The sequence below is a fragment of the Trematomus bernacchii genome, unplaced genomic scaffold (assembly GCF_902827165.1).
Source record: "Trematomus bernacchii unplaced genomic scaffold, fTreBer1.1, whole genome shotgun sequence".
NCBI classification, from domain to species: Eukaryota; Metazoa; Chordata; class Actinopteri; order Perciformes; family Nototheniidae; genus Trematomus; species Trematomus bernacchii.
This window is the reverse complement of record NW_022987571.1, coordinates 542,188-568,257: the sequence shown is the minus strand read 5'-3', so window position 1 is coordinate 568,257 and position 26,070 is coordinate 542,188. Positions and strand designations below refer to the sequence as shown.

General features: G+C 42.6%; 1 protein-coding gene across 1 annotated transcript; it reads right to left on the bottom strand.

Moving 5' to 3' along the window:
• LOC117479202 (carcinoembryonic antigen-related cell adhesion molecule 6-like) lies at nucleotides 1-25,363 on the bottom strand. Its single transcript, XM_034126213.1, has 10 exons — nucleotides 25,244-25,363; nucleotides 24,710-25,042; nucleotides 21,106-21,269; nucleotides 20,266-20,392; nucleotides 18,022-18,300; nucleotides 16,821-17,099; nucleotides 15,719-15,973; nucleotides 14,574-14,691; nucleotides 3,720-3,759; nucleotides 1-2,414 (listed from the first exon to the last, which is right to left on the bottom strand). The coding sequence occupies exons 1-9, from the start codon at nucleotides 25,290-25,292 to the stop codon at nucleotides 3,741-3,743; spliced, it is 1,623 nt and encodes a 540-aa protein (XP_033982104.1). The 5' UTR covers nucleotides 25,293-25,363; the 3' UTR covers nucleotides 1-2,414; nucleotides 3,720-3,740.
• Nucleotides 25,364-26,070: the final 707 nt, after the last annotated feature.

Below are 26,070 nucleotides of genomic sequence, written 5' to 3'. Positions count from 1 at the left end.
CAAAATTAGGAAAATATTTCCACAACTTTTATGGCTTTACAAGGATGTTAAATTGGACATACATTTAAGCTTGGGGACATTTATTTTAAGATTATTACAGGAATTTCAAAGGCGGTTTCTGTAAACAACAACAAGCCAAGAGAAAAAAAAGAAAGCTTTATCATCATGATAAGAAATAAAAACACCATGTATATTTCCAAAAGTCTCACAAATTGTTTACAGTGTATATTTCTATTATTTACAGTCAGGGCAGTTTTTATTAAGGCAGCTTGTGTCATCTTCGAACAAACACACAGGTTGCGTTAGGACAATAGATGTTAGGAATACATTCTGTGCTGTGTGTTATCCCAAACTGGAGAAATAAATATGTTGAAAATGATACATTGTCTTTTAAATTCAGTAAGAGCAACTTTGAGAATTTTTGGAAACAAATAAATACTTCTCTCACTGGAGATCAGTGCAGGTGGAAGTCTGAGATCACACACAACCTACCAACACAAACAATACAACTACAGCAGCTCCAAGCCAGGACAAATCCTCTGAAGTCCGATGATAAAAAGCATACATATAGATTAACCGAGAAACTGAACTTCACAGAACAGGAAGTGGAGCTCTTTTAGTTTTTTTGTGCGCTGCAGGGGAATGCGGACAGAGTGTAAAGACAGATTAGTGATATTAGGCTGATTTAAATTTCTTTTACATTTTCAGATAAAAACCAAGGTGAATAATCTAGTTTAAAATAACTTCCACCCTGTTATGGTAAAGTGGTTTAAAAAGGAACCGCCATGGATCTCACCTTCCCTCATAAACTGAAAACATGTTGCCCCGCCCGTTTTTCTTCTCTTCTCTTTTCTCCTGCTTCACCTTCACCACCTGACTCACCCCTGCATGTTGAAGCTTGTCCACTCATGTGTTCCACATAAGGAGTGTGAGATGAGGATCCTGGACCACAAACAAGGGGGATGAAGGTAAAGCAGGAGAGGGAGAAACCCACATCACAGTGAAGATGAAGGAGTGTGTGTGTGTATCTATTCCTATTGTAACTTGTTTTTAGACTTCACAGCCTGACTGATAATGTATTTTAGAAGCTGATATTCATAGCGAAGGTTATACAATGCTATGTTTCTCAGAAGAACATTAACAGTTTTTCGTGGTGAACTTTTCAACTAAGTTAAGGAATCCCAATGTTAGGGAAATCACTCTAAGACCATTAAAGGTAGGGTAGGTAAGTTTGAGAAACCGGCTCGAGATCGCTAGAATTTGAAAATACACAACCGGAGAAAATCTGCCACTTCCTTATAGAGCCCCTCCTCCAACACACACGAACGCGCACATGACCAATGAGGGCACGAGATAAGTTTGTGCACAGATGGAAGGCTGACAGGCAGGTAGGCCATCTAGTTAGGCCGGCTAAAATGATTGGTCGTGCTTTTTACAGTACTACGGCTTCCACAGATGACATTTTTTTATGGATTTTTTGTCAAAGCACTTAAGATATTCATTGCTATCGGGATGTTAAGAGCATTCCATGGAATATAACAAAAAGTGTATCTCCAGCCGGTTTCTCAAACCCTACCTTTAAGACCCAGTTAAAAATAATTATAGTTAAAAATGTACTTGTTTCTGATTGGCTGGCAGGTAGTCTTTAAGGAAGTGAAGGTACCCCAAAACCTCCAGAGGTTTAAAGATGTTTTCAGCCTAAAGCTCAGTAGTTTGAGCGTCTGTGTTGTGAAACCTGAGGTATTAAGGATCAACATGTCCTATAATGGAAGACTAAACTGAAACATCCGCTGCACTCAAGACCCCCCCCACCAGGGAACCCCACCCGCCTGGCACAGAGAGGGAGATAAATCAAAGCACCAAAAAACTTCAGATATTATTCAACCCCTGAATCCTGATTGTCAACGTGTGTGGCCTGTGTGTATGTGTGTGTGTGTGTGTATGTGTGTGTGTGTGTATGTGTGTCCTCCTCAGGTTTCAAGCAGCATAAAGAGAGTCACTCATCGCCTGTCAGCTTCAGTGCAGGAAACGTCTCTGTTTCTCCGTGTTGTTAGCTTCCTGAAGGAAGTGGCAGGACACAGGGTGAAGGATGACGTTTGTTAGCACCAGGTGGAAGAGAGGAAGAGAAAGAGGTGAGGATCCAGTGATAGTGGACGAAAGTGGAAAAAGCTTTAAAAAACCCAAAGTAGATCAGAAGATTGCAGCTAGTAATCCAAACTGATAGAATCCGTTGTTTGAGGAAAATCTAGTTTCCATTGTCCTTGCCAGCCAGAGAGAGACAGAGACAGAGGGGAATTATGGGAAATGGTTTAGCGAGGGCTTGGACTGAACCAGCTGGGTCCAACTGGACGCTTCTCCCGGCTGTACAGATGCATCATGGGAGACGAAATGGTCTGATGTTTGGCCAGGGTCTCCTAAAAACAGGAATGAGAGAGGAAAGTGTGAGCAGAGCTGCAAATATCTCCTGTTTTAATGTTAACACACACACAAGATATTTTAGAGGATCTTGGTGTATCTTCTAAAATATTTCATATCAGATTGTCTAAGAAAGTTTAGCTAGTGCTTGTTATCAATTTTGAAGACGTACTAGTGTAAAATGATATCTTTATATATGTTTTCATCACGGCCACTAAACTAAGAATTCTATCTTATCATCTCATGTAAATGAAGGAAACACACACACTTAAAAACCTGCACACACACTGTATGTGACTTCACCAGCTTTGTTTGGCCAACCAAGAGGAGACAGCCTTGGTGACTACTGTTTCAACAGAGACTGCTCAAAGCACACACACACACACACACACACACACACACACACACAGCATGGGAGGAGGAGTGTGTGTGGTCACTCTCTTGAAATATTATATATCAAATTGATATATAATATGATATACTATCTTCAAAATCCCTCAATGTGTCCACACGTGCCTGCAGCCTCTTGTACCAGACGTATGATGGATAGAGGGAGGTGGATGAGTAACGCCGGAGGTGTAAAGTAACTAAGTACATTTACTCGAGTACCGTACTTAAGTACAATTTTGAGGTATTTGTACTTTACTTGAGTATTTCAATGTTATGTTACTTTGTACTTCTACTCCACTACAGTTCAGAGGTAAATGGTGTACTTTTACTCCACTACATGTATTTAATACCTTTAGTTACTTTACAGATCTGGATGAATGATGTGAAATATAATCAAGTGTTAAATCAGACGTTGTACATGTACATTTACTACATCAATTGTGTTTGGGAGCACGGCCCTTAGAAACACAGTTCATTCATTGCATGCTTTTGAATTAAAACATTATAATAACTTTATTGATTTCCAAAGGTCCTTGACCTGATGTTGTCAGCGCTCAAAGTTACTAACTTTAGCAGATAAATGTAGTGGAGTAATAAGTACTATTTTTGCAGTAATTGGAAATACCCAAATAAAGTACAAGAACCTTACTATGGTACTTTACTTGAGTAAATGTAGGTAGGTTCTGTCCACCACTGGCCATACATAAATACACATGTGACGTGTGTGATCAGAGGGACACACTCCAGCACTCCCTTTACAACAGTCTTTAACTTTACTCTAACATAGTTCAGATCATATCAGAATAACATATTTGCATTTAGTTACATTTCTATTCAGCAGTTTATGTCTGCTTATAACCTGACTTTGGGTTTGTGTTGTCAGAAACATGGTGTCTGCTTGTTATGAGACTCACCAGCAGTGTGCAGGAACTTCTTTAGTACGGAGACTCGACCCTGAGGAGAGAGGAAGATATCAGCACAATGACTTGACAGCGACACAGCGTACCATACACAGGATACACAAGATTACATATGATTAACGGGTTGAATGCGATACTAACAAATACAAATATTTTGACTTGAGGGATGGATAATGCTTTAATATCTTGGCTCACATTATTATCAGCAGCAATAACCTCCCCTGTGTTTGGAGAACATTCTTTGAAAAACGATTGTGGTTGTTGATGTACTGACACATCAATCTGACGGACAGCTTTATCATTTCCTTGACGTGCTTTGAGGATGATTTAATCTTAACCCCCACACGCACACGCATTGATGCAAACCGCAGAGATGGCTGCTGTTGCCTTTAAACTTCCGAAACTTTTAAAAGTCGCTCAAACATTCATGTCAGCAATTTGAAACAAAAGCCAGTGTGGCGTCTCAGAACAGTTTCACTTCAGGAAGTCTGAGGATTTAGAAGAAGACACAGCAGAGTGGGAATGGTTTGTGTGAGATATATGTTCTCAACGTATCACCCAATAATAATATTGATCTGGTTCTAGCTGGGTGTAATCAGGCCAATAAAGAGAGTGGCATTGAGCAGATTGGAACTAATCAAAGAATGAAGACGTGGCGTCAGGTAATATCTCTGACAGATCTCATGTGGAAGTGATTCAGTGATGTGAGGCCATCTGGCAGGGCTCCTACTACTGAGGGCTGCACACATTAAACACTTGTTCAGGCTGGGGATGACATGTAAGACCAACCTTACAAGTAGCAAATCAAACAAAAAAAGAACATAAAAGACTACTCCCCATTCTAGATTTAAAATACATTAGAAATAATGAAGACATGTAATACCAGTTATGGCATTATTTTGAGATTTTGAATAAATGTCTATTAAACCCTGATCGTTGACAATGTGTTTCAGTTATTTAGAACGCATAAATCTATTTCAAATATGAATATGAATAAACGTTCCTTGTCTAATTCCTTAAGGTCCTATTAGTGCACAGCTCAGCAATCTGTTCAGCGCCAGAAACACACGTTCACAGACAACTTAATAACTAACATTGTGAAACGGTCAAAGGTCAGACAACAGGAGCCGAGGAGAGGACCCAGTCTTTGATGAGGACAGACAGAAGCCTCATCTCAATACCCCTCCTCGACTCCTCTCTTCCCCTCCTCCGGGACTTGACCCGGAAATCGATCAAGACACGCCATTTTGAAGGACGTCCCAATGGCTGAAATGCACACGGAGGAGTCGAGAAGGGGTGAGGGAGGAGGGAGGAGACGAAAGGGAGGATACACGAGAGCAGACTACGCGGAAGTGTTTTCACTACTCGTGTATCAAAGCCCCGCCCCCACCTTCACAGCTGGTCGATTTCAAGAGAGGAAAACGGAGAACTGGAAGAATGAGTGGAAAAGCGTCACATAAATGTAGAAGTGCTCACAGCTCCGTGGGAATTATTATGTGCAATTCATTTCTTAAGGTTATACTAACAATTGAAGTCATGTTTAATGATCTTGAACATCACTAAAACATAGCTATTAAGAAAGCTTCATAACTGGCTAGATCTTGATAAATAACAATTATTTTATAGTTTTGTGTTAAAATATTCAGGAGTTAAATGATTTAAAATGCACAGTCCTGAATGTGGGTTTGTGGTGAATGTGGGGATCTACAGGACACACATGTTCAGAGTAAAGGCTTTCACATTATTATAATTGTATTTTTATTTAAATGTAGGCTACATTTTACACCAAAACGGAACACAAAAGCAGGACCAACCATCATACATTGAATTCCTTGACTAACAAGAGAAAGATTCATCATTGAAATACATATTTAACAACAAATGGGCCGGTTCTAAGGGGTTATTCAGTTAAGCCCGATGAGAGGGGATACAGCTGTGCACATGTCATCCTTAACAGACGTCGTTTAAGAGTGACGTTTGAGTGAACGAGGACGTCCCAATTAATACCTGAGGACCCCTCTGTCCTCGCGTCTCCTCCTCGTGTCTCTCGCTCGCATCTTACGGAGGCGGAGCTAAGACGCAAGGAAGGGACGCGAGTGAGGGAAAGGAGGAGTCGAGGAGGGGTATTGAGACGAGGCTACAGTGTCTTCAAACAGAAAGAGTTACATAGAGGAAACACAAAGCAGACTCAGAGCCTCCACGTCAGCCTATAGCTTTGCTAAATCATTAAGAGCAGGGGGGTCCAAACTGTTTGCACTGAGGGCCACATACAGAGAAACATACCAAGGTCTGGGCCCCTTACTAGAGGTGAGGTATATTGCCACCTCGTAAGTTAACTTATAAGTTAGCCAAATCTATCAAATGTAGGGAAATGATGCTTGAGACTTGAATATGCTTTAAGAAACAAACACCACAGCTCTCCAGAGGGTTTACTTCGTCTTGTTGGCAGCTCATCCTTTCAAACAGAAGCCTCAGATCCCTTATGTATGAAGGGTGTATTTCAGCTGCTCATGCTCATGGGCTTTTATCAACGAAGATTTGTTAGAAAATGTTTTCAACTTTAATTGACTGAATGTATTAGAACATTAAAACATGAATACTACTAAGTAATATATGTTTACATATATATTTAAGAAGTACAATATAAGACAAGCAGAACATGCAGGTGTGGGCCATATACCATTATATTTTAAGAATTAGCTGAGGGCCGATTCACAATGGCTGACGCTTCTCCGTTTAAATCCAGACAGTACGACTCATAGTTAGTCGGTCTGCTACTCAAACATTATGGCGGGGAATCAAATGGTTTGAAGATGAACACACACTGATGTGAGATAAACAAGAGAGGAGATAAAGTGGAGGGTTCGAGAGAGATAAAGGCGAGCAGCGACACTAACGAGAGCTGAGGAAGACGAGTGCAGACATGACAGTGACATTCCTCAACCATTCCATTCTCTGAGCCCCAGCCTCGCCCCGCTCACACACACTGCTGCCTCTGTGTGTCACTCACCACTCATTTGGTTCAACACTGAATCCACTTTAATAAATGAATGAGTTACAAGATGAAGCAATGCCAACTCAATATCAGACATCTGAATCTTAACGTAAAGCTTTCTCACATGAGCAGATGTGTGTGTTCTGATGTGTGTGTAGTGTGCTCTGCGTCTTCGCAGGCTGGACATGTGGAGCCTCAAAAAAAAGCTGTTTTATTCAAAACATCCAAAGAATAAATATGTTGTGGTTATTGTTATAATAAATAAATAAAGGGTAGTGTTTTATGACAATTACAGTTAGATTGTTATTTTTACTGTACAACTATCATTTCCCCAACTTTAATAGTACCACATAACTACAGCAATGAGTTTAAAAATCCAACAGAAACCATGAAACAAATATTTTGACTGTTCACAAAAAATGAGTTGTTAGTCAACGTACACTGATGACCTTTTTCTCTGGATATTCATGCATTGACTGCATATCTACAAAGCACTTTCCTCCTAACATGATGATGACGCAGGACAAGAGAATAAACACTGGAAACACCAGACCAGGACCTCCCAGCATGCACTGGGACAGGTCACAGGTCATAGACCAGAAGTCCGTGGATGACCAGAGAAACACCAACCAGGACCTCCTTGACACAGCCCCCCTCCCTCACAGTTAGCATGTCACATGTTGACTGTTAGCATGTTGCAAGCTAACAGCTGCATCAGAGGTGAGACTGACAGCTCCAGAAGCTTCCGGTTTAAAGTGGTTTGAAAATGTGGAAATGTTTATTACTCCTGCAAAGGGACGAAATCATCAGGTCACTAAATGGAAGCTCAGTGAGGAAACATCAGGCCGCCATCAGATCACAACTGTTGGCATTTGATAGCATCAAAGTTGCAGCACGCACACTTCCTGTCTGAGGAAGAGGTGGGTTTTTTGTGGCTGACAGCAGAGTGAAGCACGACTGTAATCTCAAAACACCGAAACTCCCTCCCTCCCTCCCACACACACACACACACGCGCACACACACACACACACACACACACACACACGTAATCCTGCATGACAAGGGTATGTTTAAGAGAGTGTTTGGATATTTAGCAATTTGTTTTAAACCAAACTTCAGTCATATAGCTGCTAAATGTGTCTTTTGTATCTTATTATCTTTTTCTGTGTAAGCGTTAAAGCTGTAAGGCTCTTTTTGCTTCCACATGTCAGTGTGTGTTCTGCTGTGTGTGTGTGTGTGAAGTAGAATACGCCCAGTGTCTCCAGAGTTAGTGTGTCCTCCAGAAATGAAGGAGCAAAAGAAGGAGGAGTGAGACCTCCCTGCTGCAGGAACATTAGCATCACACGCTCTCCTTCATTCATTGGCTAATAAAGGCGGCACATTTTGACAAGGGAGAAAATGTATGGAATTAAAAAAAGACGATATCTGCTGCATGGATTTTTAACCTTTTTGACCATCACAAGTCCAACAACGTTACAGAAGTGTAATGCTCAATCTGTTATGGCTCTTTTATTATTAAGTATTAAAGCAGGGATGCAAACTCATCAGGTATGAAAAAGGTGACAAGGATCCGAGCCCCCCGACCCCACGGAATATCGGCTTTAAAATGAGGAATAACAGAGGATGTTAGCAGTCAGAACAACTAAAGCAGCAGTGGTAATAACAGAAACGCCAAAGAGTCACATCTAATAGAAATGTATAAAAGCATTTATTTTAATTGTGTAGCAGTCAGTTTATAATGTTGGCAGCACTGTTGAGCATTTTGAAAATGTATTTTCATGCCTCTGTGCAAGGCTTAGTCTTTCTATCTTTATAGCCAGTGGTGTAAAGTAACTAAGTTCATAAACTCAAGTACTATACTTGGGTACAATTTTGAGATACTTGTACTTTATAAGTATAAGTATTTCAATGTTTTGCTACTTTGTTCTTCTACTCCACTACAGTTCAGAGGTACATAGTGTACTTTTCCTCCACTACATGTATTTAGTACCTTTAGTTACTTTACAGATGTGGATGAATGATGTGAAATATAACCAAGTGTTAAATCAGACTTTAGTTCCACCTGGAGTAAATCCACAAGCTACCCTGCAGTATACAAAGTCATTCAAACTAGCTGCTCCTTTACCAGCTTTGAGAACACTTTCATGATCAATCATTATAAAACATATCATATATATTATTCTGAAATGGACCAATCTGCACAATGACTACTTTTACTGTTGCTACTTTCACTATATTTTGGTGATGATACTTTTCTACTTTTACTTGAGGAACATTTTGAATGCAGGACTTTCACTGTTAACAGAGTATTCCTACACTCTGGTACTTCTACTTTTACTCAAGTACAAGATCTGAGTACTTCTACTTTTACTCAAGTACAAGATCTGAGTACTTCTACTTTTACTCAAGTACAAGATCTGAGTACTTCTACTTTTACTCGAGTACAAGATATATACTTATAACACCTCTGGTTTATAGCCTATGAAAAAAACGATTAGAAAAGGAAGGCTAAAGCTAACGTTAGCAGATAGTGACAATGTATGCTAGTTAGCTAGCTCAACGATTCCTTAAATAATATTGCGACAGGAACTAGTGATGTGTCGGTCGCGAACGAGCCGGCTCAAAGAGCCGGCTCTTTTAAGTGAACGACGGGAGCCGGCTCGCGCCCGCGAACGAGCCGTTTTTTTTTGTTATTTTGTTGTTAAGTAATACAAGACAGAATGATATGATGGTCTCCGCGCTACAGCTGCTCCGTGCATGCATGCAGTGACATGTAATATCCAAGGATTAGAGACTGTTGGATGCTGCTGTACTGAGCATTGCAATATATTTATTTTCACTATGTCATTTATTTATGATTATCCTTGGGCTCAGCAAAGATTTGATGTCAGCTGTTGCTGTCTTTTTTTCTATAGTTAATACTGAAATAGAGCCCTGCTGTTTAGTCAGGGCCTTTTCTTTAAATATAATTTTAAAATGTCGATACAGTAGCCCCTTTATTTAAATGTCTATGCTTAAGTTTTTATCTCAATCTCAATCTTTATTTATTTATATAGCACATTTAAAACAACCTTCAGTTGACCAAAGTGCTGTACAGGCAATACATATTAAATAACACAATGGGAGTACAATAATAAAACAATAATTAAAAACATGATAAAAAGCACAATAACTAGAAAAATATTTAAAAAAAACACATACAAATGTAAAAATGTAATGTTCAACTAGTATTAAAAGCCAGTGCAAAGAGGTGAGTTTTTAGCTGAGATTTAAAAAGTTCAATAGACTCAGCAGTCCGGATATATACTGGGAGGCTGTTCCACAGTCTAGGAGCTGCAACACTGAAAGCCCTGTCACCTCGGGTTTTTTATAGGTGTTGCTATCTGCTTTGTGTAGCGTGGTTCAAGCAAGTCAGTGCATTCATTGGGTGGTATCAGAGAGATACAAGGGTCTGTAAATGCAATGAAAACTGGCCACAGCAAATAATTGATATTAAACATGTAATTTTTACTTTTGAATACTTCAGTACAAAGGATGTATTGAATAATTTAAGTGATATGTGTACACATATAAATCATGAGTCAAAACAGGGCTACATTTGATTGAATTATAAAAGGTATAATATGTAGTAAACTGAAGAGCCGTTTGGGAGCCGAAAGAGCCGGCTCTTCTTGGTGAGCCGAGCCAAATGATCCGGCTCACCAAGAAGAGCCGGAATTCCCATCACTAACAGGAACACTTTTCAGTGCACATCACGCTCTGCCGCTCTGACAGGGAGCTCTGCTCTGAACACCTGAACGGCCCGTTCTAACAGCTGTTCACCAGCGGTCCAGTCTGTGCCACAGTGACTCCGGACCGCACAGTTAATATTAACGAACGCACCCGTCGGTAATGTAGCTGCTGAAGCTAGACCCTCATCCCGGAGCAGCAGAGCCTTATTATACATCCATGAGCAGAGCCGACAGGCAGGAAGACTCGAGCACACAGCTCGCGCTGCATTATAATATATAAAAAAAGAACACCACGCGTGTCATGATGGCACATAACAGCTCGCGGCCGCAGATTACTCCGGGTCCCAGACCCCCCCCATACCCCAAAAATATTTTTATTGCAGATCTACATGAATCACACAAACGACCTATTTTGGATTCAAAACGGCGAATTTCGCCGAAAGGTGACAAGTTTGCATCCCTGAACAGGTTGTGTACGAACCGGGGGTACTGATCCTTTAATCCTCTCCCGTTCTCTGTGTGTGCGTGCGTGCGTGTGTGTGTGTGTTTGTGTGTGTGTGTGTGGCCTAGCATTACTATCCTTGTGGGGACCTAAATCTGTTTACACAGTCACGTGTGGGGACTCGCCTCCCTCATGGGGACATAATGGAGGTCCCCATGAGGGGAATCATTAATGTTAGGGTGAAGACTTGGTTAGGGTAAGGGTAAGGCATGTGTTGGTTATGGTTAAGGTCAGGATAAGTCTCCAGGAAATGCATGTAAGTCAATGTAATGTCCCCTGAAGCGATGTATACAGTATGTGTGTGTGTGTGTGTGTGTGTGTGTGTGTGTGTGTGTGTATGTGTGTGACCCAATCCCAAACCACGCCCTACACCCTACCCCTACACACTACCCCTCCGTTCGCGCAGAGGGTCCGCCACATTAAGTGCTGTTACAAACCAACGAGTGTGGAGAGGGAGTGGGCTATCAAGCCCTGAAACAGCGAGTCTGCAGCAGTGCTGACTGGAGACCGGTCTCTACCTGACCGGTCTCAACGCTGTGTGTGTCCGTCAGGAAACACGCTGTTTACAAACAGTTCCATCAAACATCCACTGATAAATTGCGATGTTAACAACCTCATGATAACCTCATATTTGTTTTACTTAGGATCATACCTGTGTTTAGTCTAGAAAAAGGTAAATGTGTGCATTTTATTATAAAGCTCATTGAGCTGCAAGTGTCACTCCACGGAGTTCACTCCATCACGGAGGGGGACTGTGTAGGGGTAGGGCGTGGTTTGGGATTGGGCCTTTGTGTGTGTGACGCTGGCTGCACCTGCCTTACTGCAGAGCTTTCATTCATACAGGCTCTGATTATCACAGAAGATCTTTATTTGGATTTACTACATCCTTTTCCCAGGATCCCCCACTCAACAGGTCTGTGTGGCTGTGTGTGTGTGTGTGTGTGTGTGTGTGTGTGTGTGGGGGGTTGGGCAGTTGGAAAACTGCGTTTGTAACTTGAAAATAACCTGTTTTAGTTTTAGACCCGCAGGACAAGGACATTGTTGTGTAGTGAGGTCATTTTTTGTTCACTTCTGACAGACTGTGTGTGTGTGTGTGTGTGTGTGTGTGTGTGTGTGTGTGTGTGTGTGTGTGTGTGTGTGTGTGTGTGTGTGTGTGTGTGTGTGTGTGTGTGTGTGTGTATAGGTTACCACACAGAGACATGATCGTTTCTGGAGATGTCTGCAGGGTATATTTGAAGTCCTGCCTGACTTGTGTTTCCATTTCTCTGATTCAGCAGGCTCTATCAGGGAGAACAGGGCGTGCCCCCCCAGGTTTACCTGTGTGTGTGTGTGTGTATGTGTGTGTGTGTGTGTGTGTGGTGTTGGTCATTGTTCATGCTCAGCTCTTCAGTGGTAAGTCACCAACGCGTGCGATGGTAAGAATGGAGCACTTGGAGCCAGTACTCAATGGAAATATCTTCCCCTTTGGCAAGAGCTCTGTAAAAAGAGGCGAGAAGGGAAGGTGTAGGACAGGGGAGATTCCCAGTCGATCGCGAGATGTGTCTAAAAATAGAACAACAATATTCTGTTTTATCGTTAATGCCCTATAACATAATCTTCCTGTGCCAGAATAATGCACTTGAACGCATCAAAGCTTTGTGATTGGCGTGACCCCGTGTCGGGGCGTGGCTAGTGGGCAGCACTAGTTAGCTGATGTTGTCTGTAGGAGAGTGACAGTCCGCACACACAAAAGACCGCAATTATGGCAGAAGCAAAAAAGCCCAAAATATATCATTTTCACTCCGAGTGGGAGGATGATTATTTTTGTATCTATTCCAATTCAAAGTCCATCTGTCTCATCTGCAATGCGAGCGTGGCTTTATCGAAGAAGGGTCATTTAGGAGCGGCATTTCAAAACAGTGCACAAACGCTACGAGACGGAATTCCCTCCTAATTCTGCCCTACGCTCTTCTGTTCGTTGCGTGCATATGTAACAGAGTTAAACATATGAATACATAATTATAAGTTTGTGAATGTTTAATTCATAGTAAGTTGTGATTTTTAAGAGATGAGATTGTTTCATTTCATATTTTAAGTTTTGTTTCCCGTGGGAACACCATCCCGCTGCACGTCTTTTTTTACTTCCGTTATGTATTTTCCACCCTCCGCGGACTGGCCATCTGGAGAATCTGGAGAATCACAGAACGGCCGGTCGTCAAGGGCCGGCTCGATTCGCTGACAGCCGTCACCGCCATTCATTTGTTATGTTTTTAAAAGGCATCATTGAAGTTGCACCGACAGAGGTCCGCCGTTTCCTCGCAGCGAGGATCCCCCCCAGTTGACAGCTCGCTCGCACCCCAGCCCCCCCCTCTATTTGGACTGGTAGATCTCGGCAGACTGGCAACTTTAAAAGTAGCTCTTGGTTCAAAAAAGGTTGGGCACCCCTGGTGTAGGAGGAATATGAAGATGGAGAATCCAAATGTAAAGATAGAGGTCTTTAGATTGACATTTCCCGTGAGGCGATTCTACAAAGCCAGTTGGAATATGTGAGGAGCTGACTCATGTTCTTTGTTTCCTGCCTTGCTTCACACCATATTGAAATTTGACAGGATGTGGCGCAGGATTGCATTACTGCCTCTGTTCGGGAAGAAGCACTTTGTTCAGATTTAAATCACGTCACCTGCTGACGCTCGTTACGCTCCGTGAATCATGTTCCTGCAAGAGCTGCTCAAAGTCAAGTTGAGTCCTGTCTATAAATAAACATCTTTCTACATTTTAGGCTAATGCCCAAGCCAACCCAGTGAGATGTTCATACTGTGAGCGATACAAGGTCTTCCTGTCATAGTTGTATTGTTCCCGGATCTTCCCACCCGAAAACTTAGCATTGAGATCTTTGCTGTCAAGTCTCAGATCAGGTCTGCCGTCTGACTGTGATCTCTAAAGCCTACATGGCAAACCAATCTGCAGTTTATCAAGAGTTTTGACTCAAAGATTCAGTTAGTTGATGATGTCGTTTCCACAGTCATAATAAACTTTAAAGGTCAGCTTTAAATCTAACATGGACAGAGTTCAGACGATGTTAGACCACAGGCACTTTGTCTGAAGCACACTGCCATCAAGTATGAGTCTACATTCTACAAAATCCTTGAAGCAAGCTGACGGGTGTGCATTAGTTGAAATGATGTCACCAGGGGTGTGTATTTCCTACTAACTACTTCTTAGGGAGTTGATTTCCCGCTGGGACAAACTGCACACACTCCCTCTTCTGTGTTAATATAAATCCTAAAGCGGTTTTATTTTAAAAGAACAGAAGTGATACTTTTGGTTACCTAAAAATATAAAAATATTTAAGCAATAGTTGTTTCTGTTTTTTTCAGTGAACGGGATTCTGCTGAGAGACATTTCAAACCAACAAAGGCTCCTCTGAAGGAGGATGTAAATGGTGGCTGTGACTGTTATTGTTGCGTTAGTGTTGTGACAGCTTGAGTGTGTGCTTGCTTTTGCATGTGTGTGTATGCTTACACATAAACTGTGTCAACTGTCATGTGGAAACCAGGGATTGTTACAGGTTAGTAACTCTACAGAGCGATATCTTACATCATATTGGCAAAGTCAAACAAAGATAAAAAACAGTACTCACGGCACTTTCTGTCTGCAGAAAAAGAGTAGTGCGATGGCGGCACCGAGAGCGATCAGGACTGCGATCACGATCCCAGCGATGGCTCCGTCTGAGAGACCTTCATCCAGCGCTCCTTCCTCTGAAACCACAACCACATTATGAACCCCTGCTCAAAGGGATCCTCTGGAGTAAATTCACTTTAAAATTAGCTTGTTAGCAGTTTGTATGTTACAGAAGTTGGGAAGTACACAAATATTTTAGGATTTCTATGAAACTGTTGCTGGGCAAATGAGAGTATGGCAGGCCTCCACAGTCTAGATCATTAGTAACGTTTACCTATTGCAAAACACTGGAATGAACGTCATTGTTGGTTTTACAGGTTTCCTGTCATGAACTAAAGCAGGGATGGGGAACCTCTGGCCTCCGGGCCGTATACGGTCCGCGAGACCATTTGGTACGGCCCTCGAGGTAATTTATAAACACACGCAAAAAAAAAATGTTTAAGAAATCTAGAGCGCAAAATAATTAAACAAGCGAGGGCCTGTTTTTCCTGGCCAAGGTCAGGTTCCTTGAACACAACACGAGCCTAACGTGTCATCACGTGGTATATGTCTCGTCTGACAGGGGTGCAGTTCTGATGGAGAGCACCGGAACGTCGCTCCGGCACTTCAAAAATGTCAGTACCCATAAGGAGCCGTACACATGCTGCAGTTTCTGCGTGGCTGTGTCTTTAGTTGAAAGCCCAGTGGCGATCTGTTCATCTGTCATACTGATCATACAGTAAAGCCATCGAAAATAATATGCTACATTCATTTCATTTAATTTGAAACCTTTATTTAACCAGGTAGGTCCCATTCAGTGCTTGATCACACATATTGCTATGTGGCGTGTCTGCCTAACCACCCACTTGATCAACACGGATCAACACATATGTCACATGGAGGCTCATCAGAATATACCGGCCCCACTCTGAGAACTACCTTTGAGTCAGTAGATCTGATGAGAAGTTATATATGTTTTAATCATTCTGGGATAGTGAAAATCTAACCTATTCTTGCAGAAGTTGCCGTAAAGGAAGTTGCATTGGTAATACATTTTGTCCATCCTTATGTGCAGCTGATATGAGTTTCTCTGAAGATCGGGTGTGTGTTCCTGCAGGCTCTCACCTTTGACGGACAGGGTGTGTGTGTGGGTGCTGGTCTTGCCAGTGAGGGGGTTGTGCGCCTCACACATGTACATTCCACTGTTTTTGTAGCGAGCCGCCTCGATCTGATACTGGGCCGTTTTGACGTCGGTCTTGGTGCCATTGAACTTCCAGGTGAAGTTGGCGGGGGGCACGGAGGCGGCGGAGCAGGTGAACACCACCTTGGTGTCCACCTCCACAGCAGACTCCCCGCTCACCAGGGTCGCCTCAGGGCCGTCTGCAGGAGAACACACACACAGGGTGTATCAGCTGCATGCTTCACAACTATTCCTCAAATGAACAATTTTCACCCGTACACATGTTTGTTTTGATTTTGTTCTAACTTTTCTTATTGTACATATGTTACTTCCTGTGTTCCCATTCAGAGCATCTCCAGGACACAGGGCGACATCATATTTCCAAGTTCCGAGTCCACACGCTCCAGTGAGCCGTCTAACGGACACCACATAGAAAGTAACTAAGTACATTAACTCAAGTAATGTACATTTAAGGTACTTGTTCTTTACTCAAGTATTTCATTATAGACTTATTTATACTTCTACTCTGCTACATTTTGGAATCAACATTTTTACTTTTTACTCCAATACAATTATTTTACATATTTATTTACTAGTTACTTTATAAGTTCTGATTTTGACACACAATACTTAGGACGAATGTTTCAAGTATGTTATATTAAAATATGATTGTTTTGTCAGTGGGTTAACAGAACATTTATTTATTAGTTATTTTGCTGAGAGGTTTATGTTCAAAGATATTCCACAGTTCCAGCTTACATGTGAAGATGTGCTGCTTTAGCTTTCAAATATATATTTTTGCAATAAGTACTTTTACTCCTAATACTTGCATTTCCTAATCGTACTAAAATACTTTTAATTAATAACCATTCCTGATGCAGTACTTTTACTTGAATTGAGTATTTTTACAATGTGGTATTAGTACTTTTATTCAAGTAAAGAATCTTAAAACCACTGGTTTATTGCTAATGCTTTAGGAATAGACCCCTTCCATGATAAATGAACCAGGGCTATAAACTGCACACCCCTGTAACTCCTCAGACTCACAGTTGACCACCATCCTGTAGGAGGCGCTGTCGGTGTTGATGGGGTTGGTGAGCATGCAGGTGAACTTTCCGTTGTCCTCCTTCTGCAGCGGGCTGATGAGCATGGAGCTCATGTCAGGGGAGAAGACCCGGCGGGTCACGGGGTTGAGGGCCGCTCCGTCCTGCTCCCAGCGGACGCTCTGCGCCTGGCCAGACGCCGCGACGCAGCTCAGGTTGGCCGAGCTGTTCCCGGCGAAGAGCACGGACATCGGACCGCTCACCTTCGCTCCTGAGATGGCCTCTGAACCAAGGGGACAGGGATATTTTAGTTCTCTTTTTATGGTTTTTCTATTCAGCTATATTGAACCTAAATAATCTCACGTTGCTCTTGTTTTACCCTTTACCTACCTACTTTGATGACCTTTAATTTCACATAAAAAAATCAAACCAAATTGGTTTACAAAGAAAATCAATAATTGAAAAAGAGAGAGAAATAAAAAGATGTGATATTTAGAAGTCCAACTTTCAAAGCATACTCCAGTATGAAAGAACCCCAAACACCCTGAACTTTAGTCCTTACTATAGGTCAAGCTCAATCAACACTGGATCCTACATTTCCCATAATGCAACCAGATAGGGTCTTTAATGATCCTTTCTGTTTGGTAAATAATAGATGATAGAATAATAGACTGATGGAGCCGAACCATTAACAGTAACCTGATCTCCATTTCAATCCACTGAGACGCCACCTGAGCAGCGGAGCAGAGCTCTTTTTTCATGTTGTAGAACCATCCTCAAACACAGCAGGTTTCTCGCACGCACGCACGCACGCGCGCGCGCACACACACACACACACACACACACACACACACAGGTAATGGGTCACTACAAGCAGTTCGTGTGACAGATGTGTCACGGTCAGGAAAGGTTTCAGTCTGCTTTATTTCGACTCTCTTGGTTGAGCTCAAGTGAACTTCAGCCAAGCTGGTAAAATATGATATCCTATAACAATTGAAGTGACTGTCACTAATATATATATAGCTTATCATTTAAAGTTTGCAACTATCTTTGGACCGAATAACTCAAAACATTTGTATGCCATATTTCTATTGCAGAGACCAAGAGGATAACCGGAGCCTTCACCATGGTTCCTCGGAGACCTGTATGTCTATAAACAATTTCACGGCAAGTAGTAGTTCTCTCAGAAAGGTCAGGTGACTCACCCATCACAGCGAAGGAGACGGCGGGGGAGGAGGCGGCGCGCTGGGTCTTGGCGTTTTTGGCCCTGCATGTGTAATTCCCCACTGCACTGCCTAACTTCAGTTTCTCAATGGCTTCCAGAGTCAGGACAGGACCCGCCACCTCCAACAACTGCTGGGTCTGGTACCAGCTAAATGTGGCGGGGGGGCTGGAGGGGGACGCACAGGACAGGCTGAAGTTGGATTTGGAGCGGAGGAATTTGGAAGGGTTTGGAGGAGTGATGGAAACTTCATCTGGTCCGTCTGTGGAGGGACAACACATGGAGATCAGCTGTAGAAACTGCTGTCACAAAATCACTTCCCATCTATCTATCTATCAATCTATCTATCTATCTATCTATCTATCTATCTATCTATCTATCTATCTATCTATCTATCTATCTATCTATCTATCTATCTATCTATCTATCTATCTATCTATCTATCTATCTATCTATCTATCTATCAATCTATCTATCTATCTATCTATCTATCTATCTATCTATCTATCTATCTATCTATCTATCTATCTATCTATCTATCTATCTATCTATCTATCTATCTATCTATCTATCTATCTATCTATCTATCTATCTATCTATCTATCTCTCTCTCTCTCTCTCTCTCTCTCTCTCTCTATCTATCTCTCTATCTATCTATCTGTATATCTATCTATCTCTCTCTCTCTCTCTCTCTCTATATCTCTCTATCTATCTATCTGTATATCTATCTATCTATCTATCTATCTGTATATCTATCTATCTATCTCTCTCTCTCTCTATCTCTCTCTATCTATCTCTCTCTTTCTTTCTCTATCTATCTCTCTATCTATCTATCTATATATCTATCTGTATATCTATCTATCTGTATATCTATCTATCTGTATATCTATCTATCTGTATATCTATCTATCTATCTATCTGTATATCTATCTATCTGTATATCTATCTATCTATCTATCTATCTATCTATCTATCTATCTATCTATCTATCTATCTATCTATCTATCTATCTATCTATCTATCTATCTATCTATCTATCTATCTATCTATCTATCTATCTATCTATCTATCTATCTATCTATCTATCTATCTATCTATCTATCTATCTATCTATCTATCTGTCTATAGCTTGGCTGTGTGGAAACTGCTGTGTTCAGGAAGTCCTGTTACGTGCTAGTGACGAGTCTCTCTGACCAATCAACCGTCAGAGTTAGAGCTCCACCTTTTAGTATCAGCTCACTCTGATTCTCAAAAAGTGAGTCAGTGGAGTAATTGAAGCTGTGTCTTGGAAACGCAGCATTACATTTACATTGATTTAATTTTTTTGTAGCTAAAACACTGAAATAAGAGCAGCAGCTACTGAAAGTGGTTAACCGTATCTTCAGAGTTATTGATATTTAGAGAAGGGCCATGTTGAATATATATTATTCAAGTATTTTATTTTCAAGTTTATGGACTGAAAATGTTTGTTGGAAATGAGAGTCATTGGGCTTGGCTGCACATAAAGCCAGATGAAGCGGAGAGCTTTAGATTAATTAATAACAGGGTTAACCAGTGGTCGGTGTGGTTTCACCGCCTTCTGGTTAGTCATGGGGAAGGAGTGGAAGTGTGGCCGCTGTGTACACAGTGTGGTGGGGGCACCATGAAACACACATCACACTCTACACTGCACCAGTCACATCTACACCTGTTTACACCCAAGGGTTAGGAATCTGAGCAGCGTTAGCTACTGTAGCAGCTCTACAGTATTGGAAACAGTTGTATGTGACAGTCAGGCAACATGTGAGCCAGAAACTATGAGCAGTGATTAGAGGGGTGTGAGGGAGTGTCAGCGGCTGACTCACTCTCTCTCTGAAACGTCTCAAACAACTCAGACCTGAGAGTAAACATTGGGGAAGTCTTTCACTGTGCTACGGTCATGAGGGCGAAGAAAATGCATTGCTGATAACACTGTTACATCACAGTAACAGCAGAAGAAAGGCATGGCATTATAAAATACACAATAAAAGTGGGTAATCAGAGCACACAGCTCAGGTTTATTGCAGTTGATTACAAATCCACGTATTACTTAGCCTCATCATCTTGTTGAATCAGAAATAGTGTGTTATAGTGTTTCAGTCCTAAACACTACATCATGCAGTGTCTCCACAACCATCATAAGTGTGGATGAGTGAAAAATGAAAACAAACACTTTGGGGAGGAATAGCTGACTTTCATAGTTACTTACAGTGCACAATGAGGCTGAAGGGGGCGCTCTTCTGGCTCTCCAGATTGTTGGTGGCGCTGCAGGTGACAGGGGCCGGCAGGTCCGTCCTCAGGACCCCTGTGATGGTCAGAATGCTGGACAGTTCCTCCTGACAGGCCATCCAAAGCACAGAGCACATTGGTTATTTATTCATCCAAAGAATTAATTAATAAATACAACTGTTTACTTTTTATATAATATCTTACTTTATTTAGCTGAGGCTTTTATCCAAAGCAACACACTACTGGAGCAATTTGGTTTTAAGTATGTGGCCCAAGCACACATCACCATGTTTGACTGCAGGGGGAGGGGTAGAACCACTCTGATTGTTAGATAGAGTGCATTTACACCCAGATTCATAGCCATAGACTCAGTCTGCAATCATCTCATTCTTTACAGCAGATACAATTTAGAACACATCCTGTAAAAACATTTCAAAGACACGTGTAAACCAAGCCCCCAGGGAGTGCGGTGGATGTTGAACCAAATGTTCGTAGTACTACAACGCCTGTGTCAGTCGTGACATCATAGGGCCCAGAAATACTTTTCCCCATTGTCTTACATTGGGAAAGAGACGTCTGTAAATCAGCAGATCTTTACTAAAAAAACTAACCAGTATGAACACTTTTATAGCCCTAAATCAACAGGGTCTAAAAGTTGCACCAACAGCTGAATCCGAGCAGGGCTTAAGGAAAACTCAAGTGCTCGCTCTCTATGGACCCAGATGCTCATTTTGCTCTCTCGACAGCGTCAGGCCTTTTTCAGGGCCCCGCCTCCATCGCTGTATCCAGTTATGTTTATACATCCATGGTGTAAACCCACCTCTTTCAGGGTGATCCGTTTGCCATCAGCGACGATAGCCTTGGTGCCCATGAGCCAGGCGAACTTCAGGTAGGAGCCTTTAGCGGTGCAGGTCAGCACCACGGTGCTGTTGTGCTCCATGGCCTCGGGCAGGCTGGGTGTTATGGCTACAGTTGTCACCGGCTCTGTATGGAGGACAGGAAACATGACGGCATGAGGACTGGGGAATGGACTGTTGAGTGAACAGAACTAAATGTGGGAGGAACAAATCATATTTCCCGACCTTACGTCAAAGGGCATTCTATTATATGGATATATAGATAGAAGTGCATAGAAAATCATTTACAACAGTGATAAAGTATGTGACCCTCTTTAAATCTTAGGAAGAAAATCTGGTTTTCAAAATCAACATTTATCCACAAATACCATCTAAACTCACCCCCAGTTATGCTGCTACAGATGAGCAGCTAATGGTGTCAGGGGGTGGAGAGTTTAATAACCACCCGAGGTTTCTCTGCACAATATCCTAATTGTGTTTCTAAATCAACATTTGAATGAGTGAATGAAGATGGCCGGGAAATGGCACCGACTCGACCTGCTTGACCTGTTTCACTGATCCTGGAGCTGCGTGTCTACATGTGAGGGCTGGGTGTGCTGACGAGGCAGCAGGAGGAGTGAGAGCGAAGGAGTGAGAGAGCAGAGACGAGGAGCGAGAGAGCAGAGTGAAGGAGTAAGAACAGGGCGAGGAGGCGTGTGGTGCAGTGGGTTGTGTGTTGGTGTTCAGATCAGGGGGTCACAGGTTCAAACCCCACTGCAGTCAGCATGTCGTTGTGTCCCTGAGACACTTCACCCCAAATTGCTCATGTGGGGATTGTCCACAGTATTGAGTATGTAAGTCGCTTTGGATAAAAGTGTCTAACAAGTGACATGTAATGTAATGTAATGAAGGAGTGAGAGCAGAGCGGAGGAGTGAGAGCAGAGTGAAGGAGTGAGAGCAGAGCGGAGGAGTGAGAGCAGAGCGGAGGAGTGAGAGAGCAGAGTGAAGGAGTGAGAGCAGAGTGAAGGAGTGAGAGCGGAGAAGTGAGAGCAGAGTGAAGGAGTGAGAGCAGGGCAAAGGAGTGAGAGCAGAGCGGAGGAGTGAAGGAGTGAGAGAGCAGAGTGAAGGAGTGAGAACAGGGCGAAGGAGTGAGAGCAGAGTGAAGGAGTGAGAGCAGAGTGAAGGAGTGAGAGCGGAGAAGTGAGAGCAGAGTGAAGGAGTGAGAGCAGAGCGGAGGAGTGAGAGTGAAGGAGTGAGAGCAGAGTGAAGGAGTGAGAGCAGAGCGGAGGAGTGAGAGCAGAGCGGAGAAGTGAGAGCGGAGGAGTGAGAGCAGAGCGGAGGAGTGAGAGCAGAGCGGAGGAGTGAGAGCAGGGCGGAGGAGTGAGAGCAGGGCGGAGGAGTGAGAGCAGAGCGGAGGAGTGAGAGCAGGGCGGAGGAGTGAGAGCAGGGCGGAGGAGTGAGAGCAGAGCGGAGGAGTGAGAGCGGAGGAGTGAGAGCAGGGCGGAGGAGTGAGAGCAGAGTGAAGGCGTGAGAGCAGGGCGGAGGAGTGAGAGCAGAGCGAAGGTGTGAAAGCAGACCTCAGTCCATCCACTATCCCCCCCCCCCCCCCCCCCCCCCCCACGGGAACTTCAGAGGTGCACCTCTGTCTGTAGACCTCATTCAAGGTCCACTCTATGGATGTCACGATGCGGTAATAACATGGAAAATCAAACAATTCTGGATACCCAATCGATATCAGGGCCAACAGTAATAATAATAATTTATTTTTCAAACTGCTCACTTATGCGTGTACAACTTAGAATGGTTTGGCTAACCCATTTAAAATATTATTGATTTTGTTCATTCATAGATGATTGATTGTTGTAAGATACTTTGGATAAAAGCATCAGCTAAATGTAATGGCCATGCTTAAGAATATTGGCACAGACTAGTATGGATCGGTTTTCAAAACATTCGTTGGTCCACTGTACTCTGATACAAAAAGAAGACACAAACACAACACTGGTGCTTTTGTTCTCTGTATTTGTCAAAGTGTGGTTTAACTGGTCGGTCACCGTGTGGAAATGAGTAGAAATGTATGAATGAGTGTCAGAAGGAATGCTGGGAAGGCATGCATGCTCCACTTTCAACCATCCTTTGATAAATAAAGGTCCAAGCTGACATCATGTGGCGAGCACCAGCCTGAGTGGAGACGTTTATTTAAGTGACTGCTGCCTCAGGACATACTGACTGATCACCAACTAGCTCAGACAACCGCAACCATTACCAACTAGTTCATTAACCCACAACTGTTTTGATAATTACACATGTTTCATTGATTTTAGAAGAACATATGTCAAAACGTATAACATATACGTATATATAAGTCATTAGTTTAGCCCTACTGCATGTGATTAAAGCAGGAGTTTCATTAGCGCATTGATTCATATGGGGAAATTACTTTTTGGTCATGTTGGTGCAAGTTATCATGTGGCCATCCTTAACAAAATAATCACTCAAATCATGTGTGTGTGTGTGTGTGTGTGTGTGTGTGTGTGTGTGTGTGTGTGTGTGTGTGTGTGTGTGTGTGCGCATGTGTGTGCGTGCGTGTGTGTGTGTCTGTGTGTGTGTGTGTGTGTGTTACTGTTTACACTGTAACATATTCTGCCACCGGCATATACCAGTAAGGTCACAGCTTTAAACAAACATCTCTAACTGTAACTAATCACACACACAGTTCCCCCCGGAAGTGCCACACCCTGAAGGGGCTCAGGGCAGGGGCCCGCTGGTTTCTGTGTGTCCGTCGGATCAGGCTGGTAGATCTCCACTCAACAGGGAACAGATCATTATATAATTATCACAAGTGGTGTAAGTAACTAAGTACATTTACTCAAGTACTGTACTTAGGTACAATGCTGGGGCACTTGTACTTTACTTGAGTATTTCAATGTTTTGCTACTTTGTACTTCTAAGTTCAGAGGTAAATGGTGTACTTTTACTCCACTACATTTATTGAATACCTTTGGTTACTTTACAGATGTGGATGAATGATGTGAAATATAATCAAGTGTTAAATCAGACTTTAGTTTCACCTGGAGTAAATTCACAAGCTACCCTGCAGTATACAAAGTCATTCAAACTAGCTGCACCTTTACCAGCTTTGAGAACACTTTAATGATCAATAATTATAAAACATATCATATATATTATTCTGAAATGGACCAATCTGCACAATTAATACTTTTCTACTTTTACTTGAGTAACATTTTCATTGCAGGACTTTTACTTGTAACAGAGTATTCATACACTCTGGTACTTTTACTCAAGAACAAGATCTCGCAAAGGAATATAGTCCCTGAGCGGTAACTGCTGCGTGGTGAATGCAGATGTCGTGCTGGCGGAGGGATACCCGCTCAACATGGCGCTACAGGTAACACAGGTGTGGCCTGCAGCGGACTCCCTGCTATTATACAGGGACACGGTATGAGCCCGAAACATGTATTAAAACACCCTTGCCTCTAAAAGCCGAGAGGGAAAAGTGAGCTAACTATTTGAACATGTAAGAGACGCGGCAATGCCGCCGGAAGTGTTCTCAGAGGAGTGACTCACCCAGGACTCGGAGGTGGATCTCCCCGGTTTTAGTGTCTCCACCCTTGGCTATGATGCTGATGCTGTAGTCCCCGTTGTCGGAGGCCAGCAGCCCCGCCAGGTACAGGTACCCGTTGGTATTGTTCATCGTCACCCTGCCTTTGTACCGCTCGTTCACGTTGACCGACCCGTCGGCCAGGGCGGTGGCCACGCTAGTCGTCTCACCATCGTCGTTATAGGTCCAGCTAATAGCGATGTATTCCGATATGTCCACCAGCGTCTTTAGAGTCACATTTGTGCCCAGGACCGCGTCCACCGGGCCGTCGGGCAGCACGTCCTGCCCCGCACAGCATCCTGAGGCGGGGGGGGGGGGGGGGGATAGGGTCATTATTCTGCATAGTTTAATCATGAACAAAAGTACCCAGGGAGCCACACGATGGAAACCTTTTTACATTTTTGTATAAATCAGTTTGATCACAAACTAACTTTAAAAATAACTTTATAATAAGACCTATGTTATAATAACGATGTAATAATAAGTGAATGAGTTATTACCGAGGAAAGAGAGCAGGAGCAGCAGCGGCGTCACAGAGAGCACATCCATCCCGAACACTGAGTGTCCAACAGAGAGAGAGAGAGAGAGAGCTGTACCTGCTGGAGGACACACCCAGAGACACACACACACCCAGAGACACACACACACCCAGAGACACACACCCAGAGACACACGCCCAGAGACACACGCACACACACACACACACACACACACACACACACACACACACACACACACACACACACACACACAGGGCCGGTTCTAGACAATTTGCTGCCCTAGGCGAGATTTTAGCTGGCGCCCCCCCCCCCCCCCCAATAGAATATATAAAGCATACATGAAAAATCTCTACAAAAGACAAATACACTACAAAAACAGAAACTTATTGGCATAGGTAACATAAAAACGGCTTCAAATGTATTATTCAGTATTGTAGATCATGTTTGAATTGGGGGATGGACATCACATCCTCAAGGGGGGTCCGGGGGTATGCTCCCCCGGGAAGAAATGTTCGAACATTTTAAAGTAAAATGCTTCAATCTGGTGCACTTTGAGCACACAATTACTAGAGACCTGATCTACAACTCTAAAACACCCATGATATGAAAAAGATCGGTTTACATTTTAATAATCAAATAAGTATGTGAACATAACCAATAACCTACCATAGCCAATAACAAATAAATGTAACTTATTTTTGTTGTTCATTCATATCTTATTTTACGTAGTTAACATTTATTTATTTATGCATATTTTCTTATCTCTCCAGTGTTAAATGATATTTTTGATTTACTGTCCTATAGTATACATTGAAATGATTTCAAAC